Genomic DNA, 14,217 nt, shown 5'->3' with positions numbered 1-14,217 from the left:
CGTGTATGGTATTCGTCAATAGGTTTCGACCGTAATCATTAAGCAGGCGCTTAAACCTTCATCTCCTCTAAACCGTGCTTCCAGACGGTGACATAGGGAGTAACACCATCCTCACGGTAGTTGAGAAGAACCACCCTGTGTTTCAAATATCAGTAAGTAGTTCTTTTACTTTGACAAGGTTGAAGCCACGAAGCAACAGTAAGAACTTACATTCCGTCAACATCCATGCTCTCACCAGTGTAGAACTCGTAGTCCTTGAAGTTGCTGACAATCTTCTTCGCGAAGGCCTGGGCCTTGGTCTGGAAGTCCTTGACTTCATCATCGGAAGCACCCTTGTCCTTGATGTGCTTGGCGAGCTTCTTCATGTAGCCTGCATACGCGGATGTTTAGTCAATATCCAGATCCCAATCGTGATGAAGTTTGTCTTACCCTTAAGGTAGGAAAGATACGAGGCCTTATCGAAGCTGGTAGGCTGGAGACGGAAGGAGTGGATGATGTTGTTGACCTTCTGGGCAGAGTCTTCAATACCCTCGTCAGCCTCCTCGGCAGAGGCGTTGGCGCCAGTGTCTACACAAATCCATTAGCTTTCAAGTCCACTTACCACTTAACCATGGCAGCTAAGTTAACATACCGACTTCGACGGCGCCGATCTCAATCATGGCGCAGTCAGCCTCGTAGGCGACTCCGTCGACCTCCTTCAGCTTGAAGGAGTCGGACAGCAGCTCATCCTTGCTCTCAGTAAGGGCGTCCTATACAAAAAAAAATTGATATTAGTATATACATATTTCTCTGGTTTCTTTCGAGCATGAGATGTGCGAAAAAAAGAAAAATTAAAAAAACCATACCCTGAAGATAATCATGTTGGCGATAATAGCAGAGGATTCTGATGAGCAATAGACGAGGAGAGTAAGATCTGATCGACGAAGGATGAACGATGGGGAAAGGTTGTCAGTTAAGTAGAGGAGGAAAAAGACGGCTTTTTTGCGACAGATAGTGAGGGGCAGATTTTCTTAGCGGAGACCCTCAAAATTTTGGGCAAGGACGAATGTGGGAGAGTTCCAATGGAGGGGCGAACGCGCTAAACTTAATATGTCCTGTCGATTAGATCTAGATTTTTTTTTTTCTTTTCTGTTTGCCTGTCAGATCCGAGGTATCGAAGTACACATGCATTCATTGTGTGGGGGTTATATAATATAATCATTATGTGCATATACTTTTGTATATTAGTCTATTCGTATCTTGCTTGATATTATCCTTCTACCCGTGTTCGTGTTTAATAAGAGTTATTTCCACATCACATCTCGGTGTGTTGAACGGACCCGCATGTCTTAGTCCTTGAATACTTACATAATCGTCGAGACGGGATCGGGTTTCCGAGGCGTTTGTATTACCCGAAGCATTACGGTTTACACATAGTGCCCGATATTAGGTGGTAGGTACCTACCTCTAATGTAAGCATCTTATAGATAAGTACCTAGACTTTAAGTTAGAGGTAGTTAATGCAAAGTTCATGCGATAATGGCATGCATCACTCCAAAACCCGTCACCCATCGCCCGTCTTGTTAACTCCTTCACCGTAAAATTGACAAGTCTTCAATATCAAGATTCAATCGAATCAAGATGGTTCCATATGCGTCATTCTCGACGTACATACGATAGAGGTACATGGTAACTTTGTACTATGTACGGCGGACGGGGAGAAAACAGGTGATCTCGGAGCTACACGGCTAAGGCAGCCGAGATTGATAAAATTGATAAAAAGGGGGACCCGCATATACCTTTGTACTTTGACTAATGCACTGACAATGGAATGATGACGGACCACTTAGAAAGGCTAATTTACATTTGCGCCTTCAACGCGCCAAAACTTTGTCCTACATACCTACCGGCCCAGGTAGTAAGTATTTCAAATCCTGAGAGTTGGAACTCCCTAAAATAAAAATAATTCAAACTCCTTACAACATTTTCAAATAATTAGCCTTATTTAACTACTTACACTCCTTTTCTTCTTCTCCCGACGATCTTTTTTTTAATTACTCTCCCGATAACAACAACGCCTTGGTAAAGATTGTTCTGGTAAGGTAAAACTTACCAGTACAACTTTATTCATCTCACTTCTTTTTTTTTTCTGCTGTCAAAGTCCCTCAATTTCAATTTATACTGCATTTATTCAGTTATACTACGATCCTGCGCTTGGCCTGGGCAATACTTCCCCTCCGCCATGGCTACTAATAATATAACGTCCAACACGGACCTCCCACCGCTCCCGTCGTACGAAGCTGTCGTTGCGCCAGATTTAATATCATGGCTACCCGACTTTTATCTATCCCTTCTCGCACCCACCATCGCGTATTGGATTGTCTCCATCTTCTTCCATATCATTGACACCTGGGACCTATTCCCCCAATACCGTCTGCACACTCCCGCCGAGATTGCGCAGCGCAACAAGGCCTCGCGATTCGAGGTCCTTCGCGATGTTCTCTTCCAGCAGGTTATTCAGGGTGGTATGGCCTATTTCCTGAACCAGACCGATCCACCACAATATACGGGTATGGAGGATTATGATGTTGCCGTCTGGGCGACGAGAGTTCGTCTGGCGCAGAGAGCCCTTCCCACCGTGCTCGGTATCCTGGGAATCAATGCTGCTACTATCTCCAAGAATATGGCTGTTTCTCATCCGTTCCTAGCTGGCGCGCTCGCTGGTGGACATTACCCCTTCCTCACCTCCGAGCTTGCCGGGCCAGACGGAGCTTTGGTGCCCGCTTTCGCCACGTGGGAACTTCTAGTTGCCAAGGCTATTTACTGGATCGTCATTCCCGGCTTCCAGCTCTTCGTCGCCGTCACCGCCTTGGATACATGGCAGTACTTCCTTCACCGATTGATGCACCAGAATAAGTGGCTCTACAGTTCGTATCCCCCCCATTCCTTTTTTTGGTAATAATATTGACTAACCGTCTTACAGCTACGTTCCATTCGCGGCACCACCGACTCTACGTTCCTTACGCATATGGAGCCTTGTATAATCACCCATTCGAGGGCTTCCTTCTCGACACCGTCGGCGCCGGCCTCGCGTATAAGCTCGCGCTTATGACGCCTAGGCAGGGAATCTTCTTCTGGGTCATGTCTTCGATCAAGACCGTCGACGACCACTGCGGATATGCCTTACCCTGGGACCCTCTTCAGCACATTACTTCGAACAACGCTGCCTACCACGATATCCACCACCAGAGCTGGGGTATCAAGACCAACTTCGCCCAGCCATTCTTTACTTTTTGGGACAAGTTTTTGGGTACGATGTGGCACGGTGACACATCGCTGAAATACGAACGATCGAGGGTTAAGGCCCAGGAGTTCGTAGAGGCGGAGGCTAAAAAGGCATCCGCGAAGGCACAGTAAATCAATACCTTGTCACGCGCACCGGTTTGGTGCATACATTCGTTGTATTATCCTAGGGACATTCGTTACTTTTATCTTCCGAGGCGTGACTAGGGCATTCTGGATTGAATGGGTTGAAGAGATATGAGATGTATACACTCGGGAAGCATGGGAAGGGCGTTTGCTTGAGTCTTGAGCACTATGACTCGATAGTTATTTTCTGGGGGATGTCGAGTCGCGTTTTGATGGCTGTACGGTTTGCAACATTCAAACTACGTGTAGCCTGAATGGTTACACTAGGCTATACGCATTGATAAGGCACGAGCACGATTAATGCGGGAAATGAGCAAGCCAACACAGCACAGGTGGTGCGGAAGTGAGCAAGAGGCGTTGACGTTGGCGTTGGATGCCGACACACAAATCAAGGATGCGTAGCACCGCGACTGTAGACAGCCGCTGCTACAGCTTCCCCATACGTAATCTTAATACCACTAACACTCGATCGCTACCATCGCTTCAAAGTTATATTGAGTATTTTCCAGTTATCGGAAATTTTAGGGTATAGGGAATGTGATTCTTTATGAGTTTCATCCACGACTTGGACGTTATTATTATTATTATTATTTAAACCAATATACCTCTTAACATTTGGCTACATAATCTCATTAATCTTCCGAGCAAATAACGTCTCGTCTCGTCTCATTAAATGAAATGAAATTAAAAGCAAGTCGAGTCTTCATGAAGTCGGGTATTCGACATTGTACTACTAATACACCAAGTCTCTTGCCAATACGTTGACATTCGGTGTGTCACAGCACCCTGATTATGGTCGAGATTGAATATGAGTATATGATTAGTATATGTATAATCTAGCCAGTCCGTTTTCTCGGGGTAGGAAGGGCGTTTAATTGAATTACCGTGTGCTTTTCCTCGTTATTGGACAAGACAACATGCAAGGGGCGACGAAATAAACATAATCCGCGGCGGCGTCCTATGGCTAGAAAACTCCTATTTCGATAGGTATTTCCTTAACCCAACGCACCCAACGCACCCTCTATAAAAGATTTTGCAAACAAAATTAGAGCCCCTGGAGCCATGCCGAAAAGCTGCCTACCCGCATTCCCGCTCGTCGTGTTCGGCGTCGTCGAGCCTGTCCTATTGTACGTGTTCTAGCTTGCTCTTGTAACTATCGGGTAGATTAACACCAATCCCAGGATTTGGGCATACATCGTCGCGCTCCGGGACCCAGCAGCCTTCTTCGCGGCGCAGGCCCCTCAGGCACCAATCCCTTACTCCTCCTCCTCCTCTTCTTCCTCTTCGGAACCTCTCCTCCCCCTCCCCCCTCAAGCCCTCTCCCTACTCCTGCAGCTCGCCAACGTATTCCTGCTCCTGGACGCCCCACCCCTCCGTCGCTAGGGGTTACCTGGTCGCCGTCGCCCTCGCCGACTACGGCCACGTCTGGGCGTGCTACCGCGGCGCCGGCCCGGACGTCTTCTGGGACCCTGCCGCGTGGAACGACGTCCTCTGGGGCGCGGTCGCCGGCAGCCTCGCGTTGAATGCCGTCCGCTGGCTCGCGCTGCTCGGCGCGTTCGGCGCGGTGCAGGCCCCGCAGGCGCCGGGGGAGGCCGCGGGTGAGAAGATGAAGAAGAAGAAGTTGGTGTAAGTGTAAGTGTAAGGGCAAAGGCCGGTCTGGTTTAGGTGGGTAGATGGGGTGAAATTGCGTGGCTTGGGGCTTGGATTGTAGGTGTGTGGGTAGTCGTATGGATGTCGTTCGGGCATCGGCGTACAGGTGGTGGTGGTGTGGTGTCGGCTGTCTTGTCGAGCCACGGCGAGTTCGCGTTATGGGGATACGGTTACTTTAACATCTCTCTCACGTCAGAATGGGGGTCTCCTGAATACCTAGGCCCTATGCTAAAGCGGTTAAGGGACAGTTGTAATTCCTCGTATGATTTTGCCTTAGGTACCTAAGGTAGATAGATAGATATAACTAACGCCTTGTCGTTGTGGTCCTATGTGTACTTCTAGTTACCAACTACTCTCGGTGCTACTTTCTAAGCCCCTTATAGCTACAGCAGCGCCTAGATATTGTAATTTTATTAAATAAAAATGGTCTTAACTGCTGTAATATACTGTCTTGCTGGATGGGTCACGTACCGTAACCTAAGAAGGGCTTGAGGTGGTGAGTTCACTTCCAAGGCGGGAAGTATCTACTTGGTACATCTGTATATACACGATAGTACGATGTTAAGTATTTTATAACTAGGTGTAATGTCGAATCAATAGAGGTCTTCTTTAGTATCTTCTTTAGCATATCTATAGCTGTCATAGAAGACCTAGGTTGCATATTCCACTTACCCACTTACATAGCTCTTACATACTTAAGCATAATTATATGATACACGTTTACGAATGCTTATACGTAAAAGCTTTAGATACTATGATAGATATAGTAGGTCCCCGTTTGATATAATGGCTGGGGAGGCTGGCAGACGCATGTGGTATATTTAACAGGCATCTAGATATATTTCCGTTCATAGGTACCAAAGGACGTCTCAGTAGTATGTGGGAAATAGACATCGGTAACGGTCAACTCATAGGACTTTAGGGAACTTGGTTTCTTATACACTTACCAAGACCGTACCTATAGCTTCCGCCAACCAGTAGTCTCTTGATGTACACAACCAAGTTAAAAAACAGTCGTACAGTTCAACGTTATTGCGTGGCGCTTGAATGCGAGATCCCGTTTAACAGAGCCCCCTTACTAGGAATGGGCTTCGAAAGGAGGGAGTTAAGGCTGAGGGACCCGAGGTAGCTTTCCGTTATCAACTAACTATTGGAAGAAGTATGAACAAAAATGCCGTGGTTATCCTCCCCCGCATCACCTACCCGGCTTTGGCCTGTCCCTAGGACTTCCACGAGTTTGGGAAAGAGTTGGTAAATCCTCATAGATCGATGGGCTTATTTAAGTTCAGGGGCTCCTATATGTTCCGTCAGTGCTGCTATATTGCCTCTTAGTTATGGTCATCATTACAGCGATAGCCATGACTTTATAATTCAATATTACAAATATACGAGTATTTATGCGTAAATATTAAACACTTCGAACTGCCACTGATAGGTTAACGATCATTCTGGCCAAGGGGTCCAGAGCGAAAGACATAATATCCTGTAGTTGTTCGGAGTTTTGAATCTCAACGTATGGTGCGCTAAAAACACAACCCAGAGTTTTATTTATGTACACTGGTATGATCATGGGTGACTTGTGACTATTCGGCAACTTAAGGAGGAGCCAACTTAGCCATAGTCTCAACGGTGCTAAGAGTCTGAAGGAAGGCTACCTCGAGGTTTTCAAAGACTAGTAGTGTAAAAGGGTCCACCAATACACCGGGATGAAATAGGTGGTCTGCTACGAGGGGACTCAATGTCTCTACATAAATGAAATCAACTAGACGTTCTGGAAGATGGGTAGCTATAGTCGTGTAGAGCAAACCGGGTGAATGCGAACTCCGGAGAAAAGAGCCTGCTGTATCAACTATCTAACGTACACCTCCAGCATGCCGACGGAAATCCGACGACCTCTAATTACGGTAGGACTATATCTAGGTACCTATTAGATAATAGTCTAGTGATCCTCCATCTTACTATTATCTGGTCCTCTCATCATACACGGTTCTTCTTCAAGGAACTTTTTGTCTTTTCACCGAACTGATGAGCACCTCATCTGCTCTCGAAGCCAAAGCTGCCTAGACCCGGGAAAGGGGATGTCCGGAGGGCCAGCTGGAGGGTTATTATTAGTACCTAGCTCAACCATATGAGGCTGCGCTTGGAGACACAGCGACGATGGTCGACTACCTAGGGCTCTAAATGGACGGAATACGGAGATGGGTATAAGATATAGAGGTAGGCTATTAGATGGGTACCTGCGTGGACGTATGGGGCGTGCAGGTGACGCATCAGATTAGGATTTGCCATTAAGAGTAGGGCGGATTCAGCTTTTTAAGGCTTATAGCAAGACGGATCCGTCCGCTAGAACTGGAAATCGAAAATTCTGACCCAAGACAGCAATCTCTGCTTAATACCTCCTAGGCGGACGACATAGATCCGTAAACTTTATTTTGATATGGGTCTAGGAATGGCATGGAAGACTCTGATTCAGCGGCGAGTAATCCTTCATGAACCTTTAGAAGCCAACGCATAAAGTGGGTTCATGCCAGAACTATCTTTCAGCTATAAAGGATCTATGTCATACTATAGGCTGTAATTGGAGCTGAGTTTGGTTTGTTGGTGACGATGGATGCAGCTCACATACGCCCGAGCAAATCCGCGCCTATCGACTAACGGTCTTGGGCTAGGAATATACTGTTATGCTCCGCCTCATTATTACCAGAAGAAGCAATGTTTGTAACTGTTAGCCTTTACTTTTGGACGACTGGAAGTGTTGTGGTATGGTGAGAAAGAATTTGATCACCTTGCTCTGTATTTGGTGGAGTTGGAAGATGAGAATACATAGGAGGTAGTAAGACCATATGATCATGATCATCCGTAATGATGAATCATGACGGAGGAGCAAGTTGCTTTTTCACCCCAAGCTTAACAAGCCTTCTTCTACGCCAAGCTAAAATATCTTCGTAGATCAAACTTGGGGTCCGAGAGTTGCGAATCAATATCAAATTGATGAGACTAAGACATAGCTCGGATAATAACATCGTCCTGGTAACAAGTGATATGGAATGTAGCATGGTATGGTAACTACAACGATGATAATCGGCGACAAGTGATACCCGGGAAACTCGATCACGCTGGCGTCAGAATCTCTGTGGGACAAGTATGAGTCTGTTGATTTTGTACACATCATCACGCCGCTGGCCCGGCAACTTGGGACGCGCTAACTTAGCGAAGTGGCTCATCTAAGTGTATGCAGGTCGTCGAGCTGAAATGCGCCATTGCGGATCGTGATGTTTCACTGGTAAGATAGGTCCAGATAGAACGGCCTAGCTGGCCGCGCCTACGCCCTGAAGAATGCAGTGTTGTTGAGAAAAAAAAAAATCTCCTAACGCTTGCATTGACGTCTAGGTCCGCAGAACTTTTTGCTTTTTGTAGATAAAATTCCGCGATTTCAGCTCGCCGGTTAGAAGCCAGTAATGCAAGCCACAGTTGTCATCTACAGCAGCATCGCATACTATGTAGGAAGGTAGCATGACCCCTGTTCTCGTACCGAAAGACGGGGTCGCCGTAATTATTCATTTTACGGCTTCCCGCTAACAGGTAATTCATACACCTATTCGCCGATGTGTAGATACCTACATAGGTATTACGCGTAAAGTGTGACGCGTATGTGTTCAACGCTGAATACCTAGGTAGTAGTAGGTATTAACACCACGATCGGATTGATTTGTAAATGGATAGCAAGTCGCTTTTTTAAATACCTATTTCCTCCATTACTCATTTTCCAAATATTTCAAATAGGGTTGTAACGGTCTTCTCTTTTCTCTTTCTTTTTCTTATGGGAGTATTGTTCCACCGTACCAGGTTATCCCGAGTAAAAGTAATATAGCCTAGGCGATCTTATTGCTAAGATATCGTCGTCGTAGAAGGATTGTATGGATCGGGACATATACCTTAAGGACCTTTATCGTACAAACCAATTAAATAAAAGACAGAAACATTTTGAAATCGATATGATGTTAGAATATTCGAAAAGACGAAACAACCATGTCCCATTCGCTATCGTTATGTCATTCTGAGACATGGTCTGGTCTGGAAGAAGTTAATGAACTATCGTCAACCGGCTGCGATAGGTTGAAACTTGAGTGGATTGCTAGACCTGGAGAAAATTGTTTTTCTTTTTTTCCCTTTTTTTGAGGTGGTATGCAATTGTAATTGTTGGTGCACCGCATATTGTACGGCATATTGGTTGGCTGGCTGTGTTGTTTCTTCTGTGGCACCTATCATGCAAGCCACCAGCCCGAGTTCTAGTGGTAGGAGACAGGCTTTAGAACAATAGAACCCTTGAATGGTGTTTCATGCTAGTACATAATATATTAGCTTAGGGTACCTACAAAGTACAACACAATTCTGAATGCCGAAACTTGCGTGCGCACAAGCGAAATCAAAGTATCTTATTTTTATTAAAAACAATTCCTCATGTAATCTCTGCATAGAGCATTTGGGGGATATAATGCATTCTGCGAGCAGGACATAGTTAAACGCAGTAAGACGGAATGAGACTACAAGGTCAGTCCTTAGGTCGCACGGTTTCGGGGTCGATTTTTATTCTTACATTCAATTCATTGTTCGCATGCATGCATCGCAACATGTTCCAACTTCCAAGCTTGAAGCTAATGCATTAGCTATATAGGTACTTGCATGTATTGTGTCAAGCCGGCCAATGATATCGAGTTTCAGGGTCCCCCTTTTCCTTTTTCGTCTCAATCAACCCTTTTCGTCTTCCCAACCCGGCCAATATCTGCTTTTCCGTCATCCCATCAGACTGTCGTCATTTCCCTATTTTTGTGGTCCCTCTTGATACCTATTGTGTACGAATCGTACTGCAAACCTGAAATTTGTCTTTAACAAATCATCGTCATTGTTATCGCATCTGCAGTACATATTCTATATATTTCTTTCCCTTCCAACCGATATTCTCCGGTGAGGTTTATGAGAAGTAGGTATGAAGCATAAAATAAAAAGTAATAATAGTGCTTACCTATCTCATTTTACACTATAATCTATCTGTATTATCGTCAGCTTCTCTTTCACACATGTCCCATACTAAACCTTGAAATCATATAGTTATGGGAATAAGGTATCAAGATCACTTTTCAATTCTTACTATCTGTTAATGCACTCTTCAGCAAGCATTGTTTTCAGCTTTCTCGAGTCTAGAATACGCCCAATCTAAGCCATCGAGGTCATTGTGATCTGCCCAGGTGGTTTCAGACTTTCAAGTTTCCCCCCATCCTCTTTTATTATTCTTCTCTACTATCGACCTCACCTGAGGCTAGTGTTACAAGTTAGTGTAGGTATTTCTACACTAGCACATCTAATAGCATAGGTATCTATTAGTGCGCCCTTTCTTACATACTAGTACGAGGCTACAAGCAGCGCGACGCGTTCACCTTTAGGTACTCACCTTATGCTTTACGTACGAGCTTCACTTCTAAAACACTTTTTTTCCCCTACTTCATCGCATCTTCCCTTAAAGCCTCGCTGGATTAATCCTTTCTCAAAACCGTGACCCCAAAAAAAGAGGTCTCTTACGCAGCCCTTGGACCCTTTACATTCCGAAATCTTATTAGTATGCTTTTTTAAGCGCCGTCCGCTAAATAATTCGACTCACGGCGCTTCCGTAGGTCTCAACTGCAAATATTATTGGTCAATTCATCAATTTGCCCAAGCACGAGGAGTCGCATTGCACAATTGCTACGTTCCTGCGTCTGTCGAACCATTACAAGCAGAAATAACGGCCCTCACAGTCAATTTATGGTTCTAACTTAAGAACTTTCCGGCGGTAAAAATATTCCTATTTAACGTCGTCGTGCGGATCAGCCATATATGCCACCGCATATATCTCGATCAAATTTCTTTCTTTAAGTCTGCGAGGTCATTTTTAGGGGGGTTTTTTTTTTCTCCTTAACCATGGATCCAACTACGACGCTCTTTACTTTTATGCTGTGAGTTTTTTTTTCGATTACAATATATCAACTCTCTTTTATATTATACCTACATGCTTTTATTCAGCCTGGTGCTTTTCGTTTAAACCCGACCCTGTCCTTATTCGCATATGCTATTACGCTATTACTTTCGCATTGTTAAGACATCGATGGGATATACCCACTCGGCATTTTCCGACCTCGATCATTCCTCAAAGCAGAAACGGCATTTAGAGAGGTAGCACTGCATACGGCATAGAGCATAAAACCTCAATAAGCATTCATTATTCTACATAGTAGAAGATCTCCAATCCGCTGGGATTTGAAAATTATTGACAAATCCAGCGCGATATCTCCGGACAGGGGTTCCACGCGCGAAGGTCAGATATTGCCTACTTAACGACAGTAGTTTTGTTAAGAATTTGCACATCCTGTCAGCCCTTGTGCACTGTTATGGAGCTTTGTCCGATAGCTGGGAACGAGGCTCCATTTTCAGAGTCATTCAGTCATTATGGCCTGAGAGGAGGGCAGCCAGCCACCGTTCCTGTCAGACATGCCCCAAAAGCAAGTGCTGTCTAATGATCTTAGCGACCTTAACCCGCTTACACTCCGTACCCTGTTCCTCTCTGCCCTGTCCTGCCCTGCCCGCCTGCATGCCTGTACCCCAAGGTACCGGAGTGAGATCATTTCCACAGACCCCCCTTGCTCTTCTCTCTCCATGCCTAGAGCCTAGTCCCGATGCCTGTCCAAGGGCTTGTCCGAGGGCTTGTCCAAGTGGCAGATAGCACCCAGTGGTCAGCTTACACGACATATTTTCTGTTACTTATTCGTTACTTATTGTTCAGTACTCGCCCTATATAGATAACCATGGTGGAACTCGATCTAACATGCAAGCTTACCATTCCATAGTCAAACCCATCCATCTGTCTCATCAGTCCAGCTCCTCGGGTCGTGGGATAATTTTACAAAATACCATACTATGGAACGTGATATACAACGGGACCGAAGCCAATGGCGAGGCTGTCACACCTTCAACAATATTATTTGTGACGGCGACCAAGTCAAGAATCAGAAACGCAACGGAGGGCTAAAGATGGGTCACACATATTACTATTATGTGAGTCTACAATTATGAGTCCTAAACATTCCATCCCTTGCTAATCGTATCTTTAAGTATGAGCTGGACGGTTCCACGGAGACATATGATCCTTCTATGCCCACGACAAACGCTTGTCCCTACCTTCCAGGCCAGACCGTCAACACTGTTGAGGTTCCTCAAGAGCATTCCCTGTCGAGAACTCGAAGTGCTTCGATGAATTCTCTACGGACTACTGACTTCAAGACGATGGACCCAAAGAACAGGTTTATGACCCCGCGGCCCGCTCCACCGGTACCCAGCCTACCTGACCTTCGTCTTGGGTCATCACCAGCAATGTCGCTGGTTCACAAGAGGTCGGCCCGCTCTCTCTCACCTGCACCTAGCTGGAAGGGTGCCGCCCGACGATTCTTCGCACGAAAGAAGGGGAATCACTTGGACGGCGACGCCGGCAGCGAAACTGAGGTCGACAGTCACTATGATGGGGAAGTCAGGCATCTTGAGGAGCCTAGGAGCGCTACGCCATCCGGGAGCGTTCGGTCCCATGACATATCTCTTGAGACCCTCGAGAGATTTTTGTCAGACGACCTACCTCCAGCAGCACCCACTACAGAGCCGTCACGGTTATATATACCAGATGAAATTCTCGAGGAAAACGAAGACGACGACAACTTCGCAACATCGGCGGTCTCTGAGACCGCGCCTTTTACGATGTTATCACCTCCGCCGTTTCAAAGAAGCTTTTCGTCAAGTTCAGCTAGGGATTATAACAACGGGTCGACAACCACCATTATTCCCCCACGAACACAACAAGATAATAACGCTACAGAAACCGTCGGCGTCTCATCTACTCTGCCAAAACTGAAGTTAGATGACGTTCCAAGATCGCACTTTTCGTTCTCGACTACGTCATCCAGCTTCGTCTCGACATCGTCGCCGCAATCGATCGAGTCTCGTGATCTTAACCAATTTTCCTTCTTTGATGATTCAGATGACGAGAAGGACGATATCTTTCCTCCCCAAAATGAACCATTTGCCGCCCAAGGAATTCGTCGAAGTAGCAACGCGGGGCGTGGCATTCGCAAACATAACGATTCACCAATCACGGAATATAGTCTACCCCAGAGTACATCGCACGAAGGCGAGCCTTTGAATACAAGTCGGATATCCACAACAGCACTTGGGACAGGCTTAGTAACCAGACTGGACAGTGGCGTAGTCCTCAGCAACACCGACCTTCTCAGCCATCAAAGCATTGATACCGGGCTGGATGATCTAGTTAGCGATATGGGCTGGATGGCCGATGTAATCCAGCCCAAGTTTATCTAAATTCACTTTCACATATATCCGCATATTTCCCATATCTCACACATCACGTATATCACACCAACTTTTTCCTTTGTCTCTTTATCTTTCATCTTGAGCGAACATTTAGAATGGGTATAGAACAGGCTACACGTTGTCACCAACAGGATCTTAGGTGAAGGAAGGTATAAAGTTTGGGGGGTTACTATCTACTTTCTGGTCGTTCTTTTTGCAGCATGTCGGCGCTCAGTGGGGAAAAGAAAAATGACGAGTTTCCTATACCCTTTATTATTATTATTTTTTGGCGGGATACGGCCTATTAGCTTTTTAGAGCAGACAACTGGTTGCGCTCAAAGCTATCGATGATGTATATTATGATGGTTTAGATGGGAGGATCTAATGGGGTGATGCCCGTGTTGGACAGACTACGATTTTCCTATTCACTTCAATAGCTTCTTCGTACTACCATGAAGCCGAGGTTACAAGCAGGTTACGAGCGGGTTAATGTAATGGTATTGGATCATTCCCGTGAGACGGGAAGATATATTACATAGACGAAAATACGAAGACTAGGCGCCATAAACGCCTCGGTTCCCTGCTGTACCAACAAACATGATGTCCAATCGGTTCGAATGTCTTGGAAGATTAAGGTACAAAAGAGTGACGGTTAAAAACCCACGTAACATTGTACAATTTTGATGCAGGTACCAACTCGGGATATATCCAAAGTGCTGATATACCCAGGATCTGACTCAGCCCACAGATTGTTCCTGAATTTCTGGATACTTT

General features: G+C 45.7%; 4 protein-coding genes across 4 annotated transcripts; 3 read left to right on the top strand and 1 right to left on the bottom strand.

The window, feature by feature from the left end:
* Positions 1–27: 27 nt before the first annotated feature.
* On the bottom strand, positions 28–1,420 carry F4812DRAFT_430843 (translationally-controlled tumor protein). The gene is made up of 5 exons (XM_047934391.1): positions 846–1,420; positions 632–749; positions 430–567; positions 211–370; positions 28–135 (listed from the first exon to the last, which is right to left on the bottom strand). Exons 1-5 carry the CDS (start codon positions 858–860, stop codon positions 51–53), a joined length of 516 nt encoding a protein of 171 aa, XP_047789342.1. The 5' UTR covers positions 861–1,420; the 3' UTR covers positions 28–50.
* Positions 1,421–1,538: 118 nt separating this feature from the next.
* On the top strand, positions 1,539–4,044 carry F4812DRAFT_430842 (fatty acid hydroxylase superfamily-domain-containing protein). The gene is made up of 2 exons (XM_047934390.1): positions 1,539–2,906; positions 2,963–4,044. The coding sequence occupies exons 1-2, from the start codon at positions 2,222–2,224 to the stop codon at positions 3,394–3,396; spliced, it is 1,119 nt and encodes a 372-aa protein (XP_047789341.1). The 5' UTR covers positions 1,539–2,221; the 3' UTR covers positions 3,397–4,044.
* A 426-nt stretch (positions 4,045–4,470) lies between these two features.
* F4812DRAFT_459877 (uncharacterized protein) lies at positions 4,471–5,038 on the top strand (the record flags this gene model as incomplete). Its single annotated transcript, XM_047937621.1, has 2 exons — positions 4,471–4,535; positions 4,645–5,038. The coding sequence occupies 2 exons, from the start codon at positions 4,471–4,473 to the stop codon at positions 5,036–5,038; spliced, it is 459 nt and encodes a 152-aa protein (XP_047789340.1).
* A 6,839-nt stretch (positions 5,039–11,877) lies between these two features.
* F4812DRAFT_46082 (uncharacterized protein) lies at positions 11,878–13,763 on the top strand. The gene is made up of 2 exons (XM_047937757.1): positions 11,878–12,144; positions 12,202–13,763. Exons 1-2 carry the CDS (start codon positions 12,007–12,009, stop codon positions 13,450–13,452), a joined length of 1,389 nt encoding a protein of 462 aa, XP_047789339.1. The 5' UTR covers positions 11,878–12,006; the 3' UTR covers positions 13,453–13,763.
* Positions 13,764–14,217: the final 454 nt, after the last annotated feature.

This window comes from Daldinia caldariorum, assembly GCF_022478825.1.
Source record: "Daldinia caldariorum strain CBS 122874 unplaced genomic scaffold F4812scaffold_10, whole genome shotgun sequence".
Taxonomy (NCBI): Eukaryota; Fungi; Ascomycota; class Sordariomycetes; order Xylariales; family Hypoxylaceae; genus Daldinia; species Daldinia caldariorum.
This window is presented reverse-complemented; position numbering and strand designations above follow the sequence as displayed.